The 14,726-nt window shown below is 43.2% G+C and overlaps 2 protein-coding genes across 3 annotated transcripts; one reads left to right on the forward strand and one right to left on the reverse strand.

Annotated features, from left to right (window-relative positions):
- The first annotated feature begins 3,566 nt into the window (after positions 1–3,566).
- On the forward strand, positions 3,567–6,951 carry LOC127765083 (partner of Y14 and mago). Of its 2 annotated transcripts, none has more exons than XM_052289888.1 (4): positions 3,567–3,910; positions 4,004–4,114; positions 5,677–5,904; positions 6,431–6,951. In XM_052289888.1, exons 1-4 carry the CDS (start codon positions 3,710–3,712, stop codon positions 6,566–6,568), a joined length of 678 nt encoding a protein of 225 aa, XP_052145848.1. In that variant the 5' UTR covers positions 3,567–3,709; the 3' UTR covers positions 6,569–6,951. The 2 variants fall into 2 exon arrangements, with proteins under 2 accessions (XP_052145848.1, XP_052145849.1); XM_052289889.1 differs by having other exon boundaries at positions 5,680–5,904.
- A 1,452-nt stretch (positions 6,952–8,403) lies between these two features.
- LOC127767954 (mitogen-activated protein kinase kinase kinase 1-like) lies at positions 8,404–12,661 on the reverse strand. Its single transcript, XM_052293443.1, has 9 exons — positions 11,468–12,661; positions 10,698–10,782; positions 10,524–10,586; positions 10,235–10,392; positions 9,959–10,034; positions 9,789–9,848; positions 9,338–9,445; positions 8,936–9,196; positions 8,404–8,680 (listed from the first exon to the last, which is right to left on the reverse strand). The coding sequence occupies exons 1-8, from the start codon at positions 12,481–12,483 to the stop codon at positions 8,969–8,971; spliced, it is 1,794 nt and encodes a 597-aa protein (XP_052149403.1). The 5' UTR covers positions 12,484–12,661; the 3' UTR covers positions 8,404–8,680; positions 8,936–8,968.
- Between the last annotated feature and the right edge of the window lie 2,065 nt (positions 12,662–14,726).

Below are 14,726 nucleotides of genomic sequence, written 5' to 3' on the forward strand. Positions count from 1 at the left end.
TTACAAAACTGCCACTAGAAAATTGCAAAAATACTACTAGAACTGTCATTCGAGTGGCATCCTTGCAATATTGAAAAAACCGGTGGCAAATTTGTAAATGCCCCAATAAGTTTTTGGAGGGGTTCACTGGTGGAGAAACCATCTTTGGTCGGTCGACCAAATTCCACAATAATCCCGGATGCAATAAAAACCGGGACTAAAGATCATTTTTAGTCCCGGTTAAAAAAATTTTGATCAACCGGGACTAAAGATCATTTTTAGTCCCGGTTCAAAGAAGTTGGTGGGTCGAGTCAGGCTCCAATTACAACCGGGACTAAAGATCTATTTTTAGTTCTGGTTGTTTATACAAACCGGGACAAAAATAAACTGCCGAGCCGCGCGCATGCCGCTACCCTCTCCTCGGTACCCGGTACCCCTCCCCTTTTTTCTCTCCTTCATTAAGACTCCCTCTCCTCTTCCATTGTTTCCTCGGTATCCCAGCCTCCTCTCCTTCATCTCCCCTTCCTCCCCCTTCCCCTCTCCTCCGATTCCCCTCCCCGCCTCCTCCGATTCTTCCCCTCTTTGCTGTGGGCCGGGCGGCGGCGACGGAGGTAGCCGGCCGCACAGCAGGCGGCCGTGCGGCGGACGGGTGGCGGCGTCCGGTCCGGCGGCGGAGCGAGCTGGCCGCGCGACAGGCGGCCGTGCGGCGGACGGGTGGCGGCGGCCGTCCGGGAGCCGGTCGGGCGGCGACGGCCGTGCGGCGGTGGCGGAGCGAGGCGGCCGCGCGGCAGGCGGCCGTGCGGCGGCCGGTGGGGCCGCGCCCCTCGACAGCGGGCAGGCGGCCGGTGGGGCCGCAGGTGGCGACCGGTGGGGCCGCGCCCAGCAACGGCGGGCAGGCGGCTGACGGCAGCGGCAGCCCGTATTGTTTTTTTTAATTATTTGTGATTTCACTTATGTACTTTTGGATGGATAATTTTGTGATTCATTGCACATTTGTATGGATCTGTGATGTATTTGATTTGTTTGTAATTTTTATAGGATTTGTGATGTATTTGATTTGTGTGTATAAGTAACTTTGATTTGTGATGTAGATTTGAGATGTTACTTTGATTTCTGGATTGGGGGTTTGATTTGGGAGAAAATAAAAAAGAAAAAAAAAGAAAAAGGGGACCATCTCACTGCCGCAACCCTCTCTTTAGTCCCGGTTGATAACACCAACCGGGACTAAAGATCCCCTCTCTTTAGTCCCGGTTGGTGTTACTAACCGGGACTAAAGATCGATTTTTAGTCCCGGGTATTTGAACCGGGACTAAAGATAGCGATCTTTAGTCCCGGATTGGTAGTCCCGGTTTGAAAACCGGGACTATAGGGGGTTGCGAACCGGGACTAAAAAGCACTTCTCCACCAGTGGTTATTTTTAAAAATTATTTTTAAAAAAGAGGTTTAGATTTATTTTAAAAAAACTGTAGGGTTAAGGGCTTCCTCACCCTTTTTTATCTTAGTGCTTGTCTTAGATTATGGGCCTTAGTCCAACCTATATTTTTAAAAATAATGTTTGTTAATTTCTTGGAATTTGGTTGTCTCAGGTTTACTAGACCTAACATGATCCAAGTTTGATGAAACGAATTGTACAACAAGCAATATCGTCTGAACTACTACGGGTGACAAGCGATCGTGGAAAAATAAATGAAGCAACAAAAAATTATTTATAGGTAAGACTTTTATATTTGTTTTCTTAACACAGAGGGGAACATCAGTAAAGGGAAAGAAAACCATAGCCTGAACTCAAATAGTCTTAGGCCCTATTTGGCACATCTCCAGTTCTAGCTCCACCTATTCTGTAGCTGGAGCCCAACTAAACAGTTTTAACTTCACTTTAAACGGGAGTAAAGCTGGGTGAGACGCTCTCACAAAAATGATCTATAGGAGCGGAGCTAGGGGTTAGGCTGCTCCACAACCACAACTACATTTTAGACTCAACTCTTGAAGCTAAATTTAGGAGTTGGAGTCATACTAAACAAGTCCTTACAATTACACCTCGTAACGACCCCACCTTACTTAGTAAGGACCGGTGACCTAGCGAGCAAATCACGGAGCTTAGAAGCTTAGCCAAACACCAAAGTGCAATTCACGGAACAAATCACTTTTTATATTTTTGTTATTGGAGGTTTTGGAGGTTTAGAAACCAATATTGGAAAAATATAATGTGATGAAGAAGTCCAAAATTAACACTAAAAATTAAGTTTGTACCGTCTGAGCTTGATGCATCACGGCATGCTTTCCATGTGGATGACATCCGAAAGTTTTTTAACAGTCATAGGTCTTTGATGCGTGGAGAATCGTAATGTGTGGGACGCGCTGTCAATGATACCAAGGCATGCTAAACTAATATTTTGGTATAGATAGAACATTTTGGAAATCTTCTGCAACCAGTCATGTATAAGGGTTCCGTTATACTTACTCCCTCTTTCTCACAAACCAATCTCGTACAAAATATGATATATTTTAGTATAACAAATCTACTCCAGAGAAGACATAAGGATGTCCGGTGTCCAAATTCATCGTACGAGAATGTGTCCCATCTTATATGAGATTAATTTATTTTGTAACGGAGGGAGCAGAAATTATCAGTAGCATATAAGTATTGAAGAATGGACTATTGTTTTGTACTTTCGTATCACCACACTTACTCCGCAGGTTTAGAAATTCTCCCGTTAATAAATAAAACAAAACATAAACTGCTATGATGATTTTGTTCAAAATACGATTGGAAACAAAAGTTAAAGTTGTATATGGAATCCAATTATATTTTAAAACTATTGTATAGAAATAGTACATTATATCTATGAAAATACTCCCTTTGTACTAATAAAGGAAGTCGTTTAGGACAATATTTAAATCAAACCTTGGAAATATAAATCATGAATACCTCTCAAGTTGTTGAGTTTGAAAATGTAAAAATTATATGTATAGATTTGTCTTGAAAAATACTTTCATAAAAGTATACATATAGCACTTTTCAATAAATATTTTTATAGAAATAAGAAGTTAAAGTTGTGTTTTGGAAACCGTGTCGCTGTTCTAAACGACTTCCTTTACGACTATAGAGGGAGTATATGGTAAGAGCTGTGGACCATTTTAACTTTTAAATCTACAATATATAAGTTTTAAGTATATTTATAGAATCAAAACATAATAATAAAATTTGTATATCAAATTCAATTATGCTTTTACTTGGACAATCCGCTAGTTACTTTAAACACAGATGACGTGTTTGAGTTGGTTTTTAAGTTTATTCGCTTTTGGAAATACAAATCCATGTTTGAGTCATGTTTTAAATTAATTTTCTTTTATAAATACATAAGAAGTCATATAAAAAAATTTTAATTAAAAAAATTTTGCATACTAACTTGTTATGATCGAACTTCTAATTGTAGTTCATGATTTTATTAAAAAATATATATTCAAGCAAATTCTAATATTAAATTTTATCTTAACTAAACTATATAACAATAATAATATTAAAATAACCTTCATCTATTACAACACGTAAAGGAAAGAAATAAAAGGAAGAACAATTTGACCCCAGCGCCCAAATCTCACCCGACCCGACCCAACTCTGGTCTTAACTCCGACGCCCGAACTCCTAAACCCACCCCGTGCCCCCGCCGTCGTCGCCGCCGCCGCCGCAGCAGCAGCCTTCCTCCAAATCCGCGCGCCTCCTCCGGCCATGGCCACAGCCAGCGACGGCAGCGGCAGCGGCAGCGGCAGCGGCGGCGAGCAGCGGCGCCTCCTCTCCATCCCCAAGGAGGGCGAGCGCATCATCGCGCCGACGCGCCGCCCCGACGGCACGCTCCGCAAGGCCATCCGCATCCGCGCCGGCTACGTCCCCCAGGAGGAGGTCGCCATCTACCAGTCCAAGGGCGCCCAGGTGAGTCCACGCCCCGCCCCGCCCCGCCCCAATCATCCCCACACTTTGCTCTCCAACTGAAGACCGCCTCTCATGGTGCCTGCTTTGTTGCAGATGAGGAAGTCGGGGCCCGACGTGCCGCCGGGCTACGACCCGGCGCTCGATGCTAAGCCCAAGACGAAGGCGGCCAAGCGGAACGAGCGGCGTAAGGAGAAACGGCAGCAGGTAGGGCCGTCCTCTCTCTCTCCCTCTCTCTCGGTGTTTGTGTTTGGGAAATCGTCTGATTTAGTGGCCTGTTTGTACATTGGATTACTGTATGAGCTTATTATTCGGATGACACACATAATTGGATTGGGCATGCTAGGGTGAAAAGCATAAACCGTTTCATTGTTGTTAGTTAGTTCATTAGTTTGTTGTAGGTATGAGAGATTACCCTAAACAATGTTATCATCAATTGGGTGAAAGATTACCTTAAATTAGACCTTGGCTGTAAAAAATAAGGAGGAGCAATATCTCAGGCCAGAGGGATAATACAGAAGAAGTGCTACCATCAATTTTATCATTCTGAACTGTCTAACCAGCAATCACAATACTTTTATTGGGGTACTTCTGTTGATACTCACAGTTGGGGTAAATGTAGCGCATTTCTGCTCTCCACAATTACATTGACTAAGTAGGGTCTTAATTGGTCTACTTACACATCTTAATGCCAACAGCCCAACGATACCTGTAGCATGTTCCAAGTTATTGTTGAATTTACGCAATTAACCAATTTCTGAAATATATACAAGTCACTGGTACAGTCAGATTTCTGGCCAGTCAGGTGCATAAAAACTTGCTATGAGATGAGAAGAGACATCTTATGAGAAAAATTTTTGTATGCTTCAGAATTTCCATAGAATACAAAACCAGCAGAACAGAGTCAGAAAAGGATTTTTTTTAGCCATCTCATATTTGAACTAAAATGCGGTCATGCCTGTCATCTCAATCAATAATCATGATACTCTGGCACCGACACCTAAACTTGGAAGAATCGTCAATAGTTGCATTATTGTACCTGTGTATTCACTTTTTTTTATACTCAAGCTCATGTTGGTTCACAACTTCAGACATTAGAAGCCCTGGGGGCAGCTCTAGTAGTATGTTCAGTGATCCTTGACTGTTGTTACTACAGTACCAATTTGTTTCCTCACTGTTTCTCACCATCATCATGATTGCATTTCTTTCTTGGTTAGTAATGATCTGGAGGAAAACATGGGGATCTACCAAATGAATAATATGTTCCACTCCTTTCGTCCATGGAATGTAACTGTGTTCAACTTCAATTCCTGATCGCATGTTATGTTCTAACTTTGTTGTCTGCACAATGGGTTATCTTGGTAGGTTTTATTTGGCCAAGTCGTCTCATGAACCCATTCAACCACAATGACACAATTAGAAAACGGGTCGATATAGGAAGCCTCTACTTGACTATTAAGCATGAATGAACATAAATGCCATGGTAAAGGCCAGTTTTTTTGTGTTATAGCATTAGCTCTTAGGTGCGTTGATATGAATTTGTACATAAGTTTTAAAGAGTCAGCACAATCAGCTATTCATGGCAGGCATAATTATGGACAATAAGAGAACAAGGTTCTTCATAAATCCTCTATCTGATAATTGGGTCAACAGAACAGTGTTTGTTTATTGTTTGCCTCATGGGTGATGATTTTATCTCTTGTAGATTGAGCTACTGGTTTATTAGAGTTGCTTTATGATGTTGTGCTGGGCATTCTCTTATTTCTTAGCAGGCCAGTACAACAAATGATAAAGGAAAGGGCTTGCATATAGAGGATGATGCAGGAGAAACTGACAATCCGAAGGATGCAGTGGACAGTGTAACAAAGCAGATAAGTGGCATTGCTATTTCTGAATCTCTGGTTGTCGCAACCTCCTCCACTGATGCTACCGACAACTCAAAATCGGAGTCATCTGCTCCAGACATAGATAAGAAAATTCGAGCACTGAAGAAGAAGGTTGTCTTCCTCTCTCCCTCCCTCCCTCACTCTCTCTCCAGTTCATAGTTTTTCTGGGGGACCTGAGCCTGGTAGGTTATCCCGAAGTTCCCAAGTAATTTTTGTCTGGTTTCTGGCATAAGCCTTCCAAAATTTCAAGCCATTTTTCATTTTCTGCATAGTACTCAATAATTAAGTTGTATGCCTGGAAACTAAGTTACACAATCAATCTTAATTAGTTATTACTTGGTCTAACTTAAGATAAGCACTTGTACTCAATTTTATCCTACATTGTAATTTTATAAGCACTTGTAATCAGTTTTTCTTCTTGTAAGTTTAACTTATTCATGGTAACTGCCAAGAATCTAATGTAGTAGTAACCAATCATTGATTTTATGTTCTTAGGACATCTCAGGTATTCAGTCCATGCTTTCAACCTCTAGGAGCAGGCGAGCAGCCATAGTATATGTTAACAGTGCTATTTTGATCTGCCACCATGGGACTAAATTAGATCTGACCTGGATAAATTTGTCTTGATTTATCACAGATACGCTTAGCAGAAGCGCAAGTGCAAGGAGATCCAGAAAATTTGAAGCCTGAACAACTCGAGAAAATGAAGAAGATAGAAGGTTGGAAAGAGGAGCTGAAGCTTTTGGAGAATAAGAGCTCTCCTGCTGCTTCCTAGACAATGTCGACCTCAGCACTGATGTTGAGTAGAGCCATCATATATCGAATGCCTGCCTGCTGTGATGTTTTGCTGATCCAAAGTCCAATCAGTCATTGTCTTGCTTGTCTTATTCCCCTCGGCCTCTGGAAAAAGCAATCCAATTGATGTGGGGTTTCACACAGAGTGGTAGCTTTTTGCCACAAATTGTTGTCTCGTGTACGTCCTCCAGTTCGAAGATTCGTATTGCAAAATCTGTTTGTCGTAGACATCGTGCAATGAGACAACCGATTGGAGTTGGGGTATGTGACGGTACCATTGTAGCTTTGTATATTATGCCAACATTGGCGATTCCTCTTGACACTGGATTTACTTCTCTGCTGATTCAGTAATAACCGTACAAATTTAAAGGCCACAGGCCTCATTGCATCGACAAAGATGACAGGCGAGTCCAATATCCTGATCCATCTTTGAACATTCAGCTTATATGGTCATCGTGGTTTTCTTCTGGTCATCGTGGTTTGCAAAGCAAGAGGAAACTGGCTTGTTTTGGGTTATATAGCTAGTATGGCAAGTCTGCCTGTTTGGTTCTTTGTACTTCTGATGAAAAGCTTAAGTTGGAAATGCATTTTATGCTGTGATTGATTTCGTATTCTGGACTAAATATTCACCTATGGGCATTGTGCAACGAAACAAAATTTTATTCCATGCCTTTTTTAGCGAAAAAATATCACTCCATTGATGTTCCTTTTCTCCTTTTATTCGTTGTTTTTTTCTTGGAAATATCTGCTCATGTGATAGTTAAGAGGCAACACTTCACGACAGATGTTCAAGAAACATGAACTACCGTTTTAAGGGTTGAATAGTAAAAGCCGTTCCGCTTTATACTAAGAGCACCCGCAATTATAAAGTAAGGTGCTATCTATAAAATATATACATCTCAACAATAGGCTAGATTAATAGTAAACCACTTCAATGGTATGTCTACATGGGTATCTATAGCTTTCTAATCCATTGTCTCGTTTTTCTCTATAGACTATCTCAAGATTAGTAGATAGCTTTGCTCTCTCTCTTCATTTAATCTCTTCCAAGTAGGAAAATATGCTGACATGGATCTTTTGTAGAGAGCCTACAGATAACCATTGTGGGTGCCCTAATCAAGCGATGGAAACAAATGACGTAGTCACCTTGATTTCCAAACAACGGAAGCATAAGGGCACCTGCAATGGTTATCTATAGGCTCTCTACAAGAGATCCATGTCAGCATATTTTCCTACTTGGAAGAGATTAAATGAAGAGAGAGAGCAAAGCTATCTATTAACCTGGAGATAGTCTATAGAGAAAAACGAGGCAATGCATTAGAGAGCTATAGATACCCATGTAGACATACTATTGAGGTGGTTTACTATTAATCTAGTCTATTGCTAAGTTGTGGGTGCTCTAATCAACTTATTGTGAGAGCAACTTATTTTACCATTGTGGGTGCTCTAATCAAGAGAGGAAAACAAACGGCATAGACAGAGACATGTAAATATTTTTTTCCCACTATTTTTTTTGTGAATTATTTTCTGTCCCTCTTCTTTTGTGAATTACACGCAAGTCAAACAACGCGTAAAAACTGAGAAGTGATCGTCAAGACGCCAAATGCCAATCGCGACGTGGCTGTAAACGCCAAACTGCCAACTGGAGAACAACAACCAACCAATCGTAGCTTTTCCTTTGGAATACCCGTACCACTGCACAGGAATCGTTGATGAGCTGCCGTACACCCTTTGTTCTAACAAGAAGACATGCACGGCAATTCCAACCTAAGCTACTGTCATCGGAAGTTCCAAAGTTTGGCAAAGCACGGCATATGATGGCAAAGACAAATAAATCACCACCACGAACATGCATATTTACATCGTCAGTTCCTACTTACACTCATGCGCTTGAATGCACATTTAACCAATTCTCCGGGCTGAATATTAGCCGCTGACTAAACCACGACATATCCCCTCGCAGCAAACTATGAGAAAGAATCAACAAATGAAACGCAATGGTTGGGGTTGACGACTGTGCTGTTGACAATATTGCTTCCCGGTAACGAATCGTCCTCCCCGGCCAGCTCCACATGATTAGCAGAACTAATATCTGCAAGAGAGAATATGCACGCCAGTCAAAAGTCAGATTAACCACGCGCTCAATGTCAACCTAGTGCGCCACAACCGGGCAGCTGACGGTAACAACTTTGTATTATATTTGATATGGACGAATCTGTGTTCCGGCGATGATGTGTGAAAATCGTTTGCCCAACTTTTCTTACGAAGCAAAACAATTGTGTAGGAACAGTTTAAATATTTACTATTTTTGCATGAATGGAAAGCAAGTTAAAGAAGACTAACTTACCATTCCACCGATATTCTGAAGCCGTCCTCAATTCTATCCATTTATGCCGCGTACCGATGAATTTGAGCGCGAAGATGTCCTCATAGACCTTATCGACCGCATTGACCTATTAACGAAAGGATGCTCCAGCAGCTTTGCTGCAGAAGGTCTGTCTTGCGGATTGGGTTTTACGCACTGGCTTATAAAATCACGAGCATCCCTAGAAAGGCAATTTGGAATTGCTGGTGGTTCCCCCTTCCCAATCCTGTATAAAGCTTGTGTCTGCAGAACAAGTTGAGAAAATGGGGTAAATGCAAAAAGGAAACAAAGTAATATGCATACTGGATAATTATCAAACTTGGAACAAACACCATAACTGAATTTGGAGGAGCTAAATTAGATTCCTGATGAACAATAACTCACCCATTCCAGACCAGGATAGGGAAGTTGACGTGTCAACATCTCTAGGACTGTGCAGCCCAGACTCCATATATCAGCTTCAGGTCCATATGTTGTCTTGGGATTGACAACCTGAAATTTCATCATTATCTTAGGAGGCAACTACAACATTATCTAACATCAATGCATTATAAACACATTTTTGGCTTTTTACCTCCTACCTATTAGTTTGTTATTCTAGATAAACCATCAAAATAAAAGAAGGTAAACAAATACTACCTCTGTTTCAAGTTATAAGATTTTCTAGTATTGCCTACATTCATATATATGTTAATGAATCTAGATATATATGTGTGCCTAGATTCATTAACATCTATATGAATGTGGGCAATGCTAGAAAATCTTATAATATGAAACGGAGGAAGTAAAACCCAAGCATGTCCAAATCTAATCTAATAGAAATATTGTGCCATACCTCAGGTGCCATCCAATAAACAGTTCCTTTGCACGATTTAAGCACGTTGAATTTGGTAATCTGAGAGATTTGACAGAAATCAATCATATAAATGAGATAAATTTTAAAATAATAACTGAAACATTCAAAGATTAAAAAGGAACATAAAGATTTCGCGAGAGTAAGCAGACCTCCTTAGCAAGACCAAAGTCAGCAAGTTTCACGGATCCATTGGCATGCACCAATATATTGGCACATTTGATATCCCTGCAAGACGAGATTTGAACTGTTATTCACTTATTCAGAATAAATGTACAGTACCAGTTCCTTAAGAATCTTCAAGCTAACGATAAAAATCAGTGAGCAGGCATTAATTAGAATAACTGTCAGCTGAAGTGAAAAAAAAAAACAATAAGCCTCCTTAGAAGGCTAAACAGCAGATATGCTGATTCAACTAATGTTATTACCTATGAACAATGTTTCGTTCATGCAGGTAAGTCAACCCATTAAGAATCTGTCTTGTATATGCTGAAACATGAGTATCTCGCAGTCTGTACTTCTGATACAAAGATGCAAGAGATCCTTGGGTGACTAATTCAAGGAAGATGTACAGTTTTGAGTCCTCCTGCAGTAGTCACAAGAATGGTTCAATATGAGCCTTAAAAGAAAAAAAGTACAAGAAAACTAGAAATTTACATACAGCCCAATAGCAAATGGTGCTTCAACAAAATGATGAATGGTCGATCAATAACTTACTTTGTCGGTACCATAGTACTGCACAATATTTTCATGTTCAAACTGACTCAAAAGTGCGATTTCCTAAAATATGAAAAGAAGTTAGGACAGATCACATTTACAATACAACAGAACCAGTAAGATATTATAGCCCTGGGCCCTGGCATTATTGACAAACAAAAAGGAAACACCAACCTGCTCAAGCTGAAAAATGCACTGCTGTGCATTGCTCCCTTGATCACACAAGCAGACCTCTTTGACAGCAAAGAAGGCACCCTCGCTGTAAAACATCAAATCATAAGATGTCGATATCAACTATTCCGGCATGTAAGAGACATGTGTTATGCAAACATTACAGCAGCCTATACTAAGAATAACTGTTGCAATTGAACACCACATAAAAGGAACAACAGGTATTACAATGATTCATTTAGGACAGCCAGTTCATGTGCATCTTCTAGAAGCTAAGTTTCACATGTTTCAGAACCCTTAGTGATTAAACATATGTTTACATCATGTCATATTGAACACAACAAATCAAATAAATAAAGTACTATTACATTCAACATTCTGACTCTAGCGGAATTCTGATTGTCTACAGCGTAGGGTTATGCTATTCAAGTAGTTGAAAATGAAATCATGTTGATGATTCAATTACCACTTACTAGTACCCTACACGCCATCTAGCAACTGTACTTAAAGAGATATAATTGGAGACATACAGTGTACAATCAATCAGAGAATCAATTTTCCTAAATTCGGGTTAACAATGGCTTCCAAGATATGCCTTATGCTATCTTAGGGCAGGTTAAATTGTTGGGTCTCACAAATTCTCGACCACAAAGTGAACAATCAGCATATAGAAATCATAAGCACAAAGTGAACAATCAACATATAGAAATCATAAGCACAAAGTGAGCGATCAGCATATAGAAATCATAAAATTTACTCTTTAGAGCACTTACTCGCTGATCCCCTCGAAGACTGTCCCAAACGAGCCACTTCCCAGGAGCATCCCCCGGTACCACGACCGGATCTTCCTCCTAAACCTCCCATTCGGCGAGATGTAGAACATGGACTCGGTGGTTGTGCTCGACGTCTCGTCATCGTTCGTCGTCGACAGCGAAGACGTGCCCGTGAATTCCTCGGACGTCTCCCCTAGCCTGAGCTCCTCCAGCGTCAACACCGCGGCCGCATCATCCTCCTCCTCACCCGCGTCCTGGCATGCGGAATCACCACCAGATCTGCTCGCCGGGGCGTGAGCATGGCTATCCTCCTCCGGCGCGAACGACCGCAAGATATCCCACGTGGACTCCACCACGCAGACCGCCGGCCGTACCATCGACGGCGGCGGCTTGAGCACGACCGGCGGCGGCCGCACGCCCTTGATCCCTCCCTCGCCGCTCGCCTTCCTCACATCTGGACGGGCTGGCTCCCACGGATCCACCCGTAATAGGGGCGCTGGAGCTTCAATTGCCACGGACCTGGGCGTTTCCTTCGCCGGGAGCACGGGAGCAGCGGCGGGGGCGGGCAGGGAGGGCGGCTCCTCCTCGGCGGCAACCTCGCGGCGGACAGGAGAGTCCCTCGCGGGGGGTTCCTCGCGCGGCTTGGGGGTGGAGGCGGAGGAGGAGAAGGAGGAGCGGCCGGCCTTGTGCGCCTCCCAGTCAGCGACGGGGACGGCGAAGTCGTCGACGCCGGAGAGGCCGAGGCTGGAGCAGAGCAGCTGCACGTCCCTGCACCCGTCGCCGCTCCCGCCGATCCGGAAGCTCGTGAGGTCGAGGGAGCACGCCGGGGAGCAGGCGAGCGACGGCGACCCGGACGCAGGCGCGGACGCGGCGGGCGGGGACTGCGGGTAGGCGCAGAAGTTCGAGGCGTCGTATCCGATGTGCTTCGCGGCGTTCCGGCGTTCGAGCCGGCGGCGCCGCCTCGACGAGCCCCCAGACGACGACGACGGCGACGGCGGCGCGGCGGGCGGCCCCATCGTCGGCCTCAGCTCATGGACGAGAGAGAGAGGGGAAGGATGGTTCGTGATAAGTGCCAAGCGAGCGAGACTCCTCTTGGCTTGGCTTTGGGTTTGGGGGAGAAGAGGAGAGAAGAGAAGGGAAGACGGCAAGCTGCAGATTTTTATTTTTTTTCTCCGTTTCGCCCACTAGCTTCGGCGCTGAGGTTTTGCGAGTATTTTTTGGGTGGGTGGGGGGCGGAGAGGGGGAGATCGGATGGCGCTGTCGCATTGACCCGCATCTTTTCTGGTGCGCGCGCGCGCTCGCAACCGCGGACAGATCGGCCCCACGCGCGAGCTTGGCGCGGCACCGCAGCCGCGGCTTTTTGCGCTTTTCGTGCGTTTTTTCTTGGGTCCGGGCGGCCCGGAATGGCTGCGGTGTTGGCGTGCGCTCTTCTTCCACTCTATCCCTGGATCCTATAAAAAAAATCAACTTAGTGTCTGTGACATATTCTAAGAGCATGTATAATAGCAGATTATTAGCCAGCTGTAAACATATTTTAATAAGATAAAAGATGAGAGAGAAGAGCAGCGGGTTATAGATCTGTAGCCAGCTGCAGCACGGACTCCAAGACACAATGTACGTATGACAGGTGGGACATATATTAATAGTAGGCTATACTATTAAACTTACTCTAATAACGAATCTGAACATATATTTATCGAGATTCACTGTCCTAGGATACGTCACATCTAATTCTAGATTATTTTTTTTTGGTCGGAGGGAGTACTCTCTACTATAGTGAGTTTGAGCTGGAACATTCCGGTCGTCGGGGACTCGGGGTGTTTGGGCACGTGCCTGCGTGTTCTTGCCAAAGTGAAACAACCCAATGGTATTTCATTACGTGTTAGCGTATGAGCGTAGTTAGTCGTATACATGCGGGGCAGATATGCACATAGCGGACGATTTTTCACCTTGAAATTGCAGACGCTTTATGCTTTAACACCGAGTTTCGGTTCTGCCAAATTTACTGGATCCGGATCCTCTGCATTTTGAAATGCTAAAGCAAGGTTCCACGGTGTTTTATAGTAGTACTTGGGCAGTAAGATGAAAAATCAAATCAATACAGGTTGTGTTTAGTTCTAAAATAATTTTTCAAACTTCCAACTTTTCCATCAGATCAAAACTTTCCTACACACATAAACTTCCAAATTTTTCGTCACATCGTTCCAATTTCAACTAAAATTCTAATTTTGGTGTGAACTAAACACAACCATAGTATTGTAGCATCAATATTTTACCTTACGGCTTGTTCTGCCACATTCACAGTGTGGATGTTGATCGTATGCCTAGGATTATGAAATTGAGGGTGCAGATTTGTTATAATGTAATTTACTGTAGCACCTATGCATTTTATACTCTGATGCAGAGGATCCTGATCCGAAATCAAGCGTGTGAAAAGCTGCTTAAACACTCAAACAACTGGCGACGAGTCAACGTAAATGCCCCCTTGTCCTTTTTTGCTCCAAACCATAGACTGAAAACTACCACGTGCACTGTACCCACAAGCTCTCCTGACCAAGATCATCGAGTAGTACTACCTACGTACATCATCGAGCCATAATTCATGTTTAATGGCGAGAGATATTGATGTGCTTAAGTTTTGTGGTCGGCATTAGCCCGACACGAGACCCGGCGACGAGTCTGACTGCAAGATTGCCGTAAGAGTCGTCGCTGCCCCGAGCCACAGCAAGCGTGCCGTGCTGACGGGGAAATCCTGGGCAGCTCAAATCAATCCTCCAATGGCAAGAGAGCAGTACACAGTTTTGGTGCTGTTGGAGTCTTGCAGAAGCCACACGTACGTGCATACGGTAGCCTAGCCGGTGCGGTAGAAATATATAATTACCCATTTACTCTTAAGCCCACTTGGCTTTTTTACCCTCCGGAAAACGTTAACATTATGGAGTATCTCAAATCGCAGTTCAGCACGGCAAAGATGGTGATGAACGGTCGATGGTTTGGTCAGGAGCAGGGCGCTGTATTTATTCGAATTCGCTGCAAAAACACGCAGTACCATTACCTTACAAGAAACCTCGATACGAATTGCGTGCGAATATGCAGAGAGAAACGCAACCAAGGCATGCGTACCCACTTCTTTAAAAAAACAGAGAAACAAAATGGATTGTAACAAAAGGAAGGAAGACCAATACGGAATACTATTATTTTCCGAGTGGGAAGTGGGAAACAACGTAAAAGCTGGGACACACGCTACCGAACGAAGCAC

Source organism: Oryza glaberrima, chromosome 3, assembly GCF_000147395.1.
Source record: "Oryza glaberrima chromosome 3, OglaRS2, whole genome shotgun sequence".
Classification (NCBI taxonomy): domain Eukaryota; kingdom Viridiplantae; phylum Streptophyta; class Magnoliopsida; order Poales; family Poaceae; genus Oryza; species Oryza glaberrima.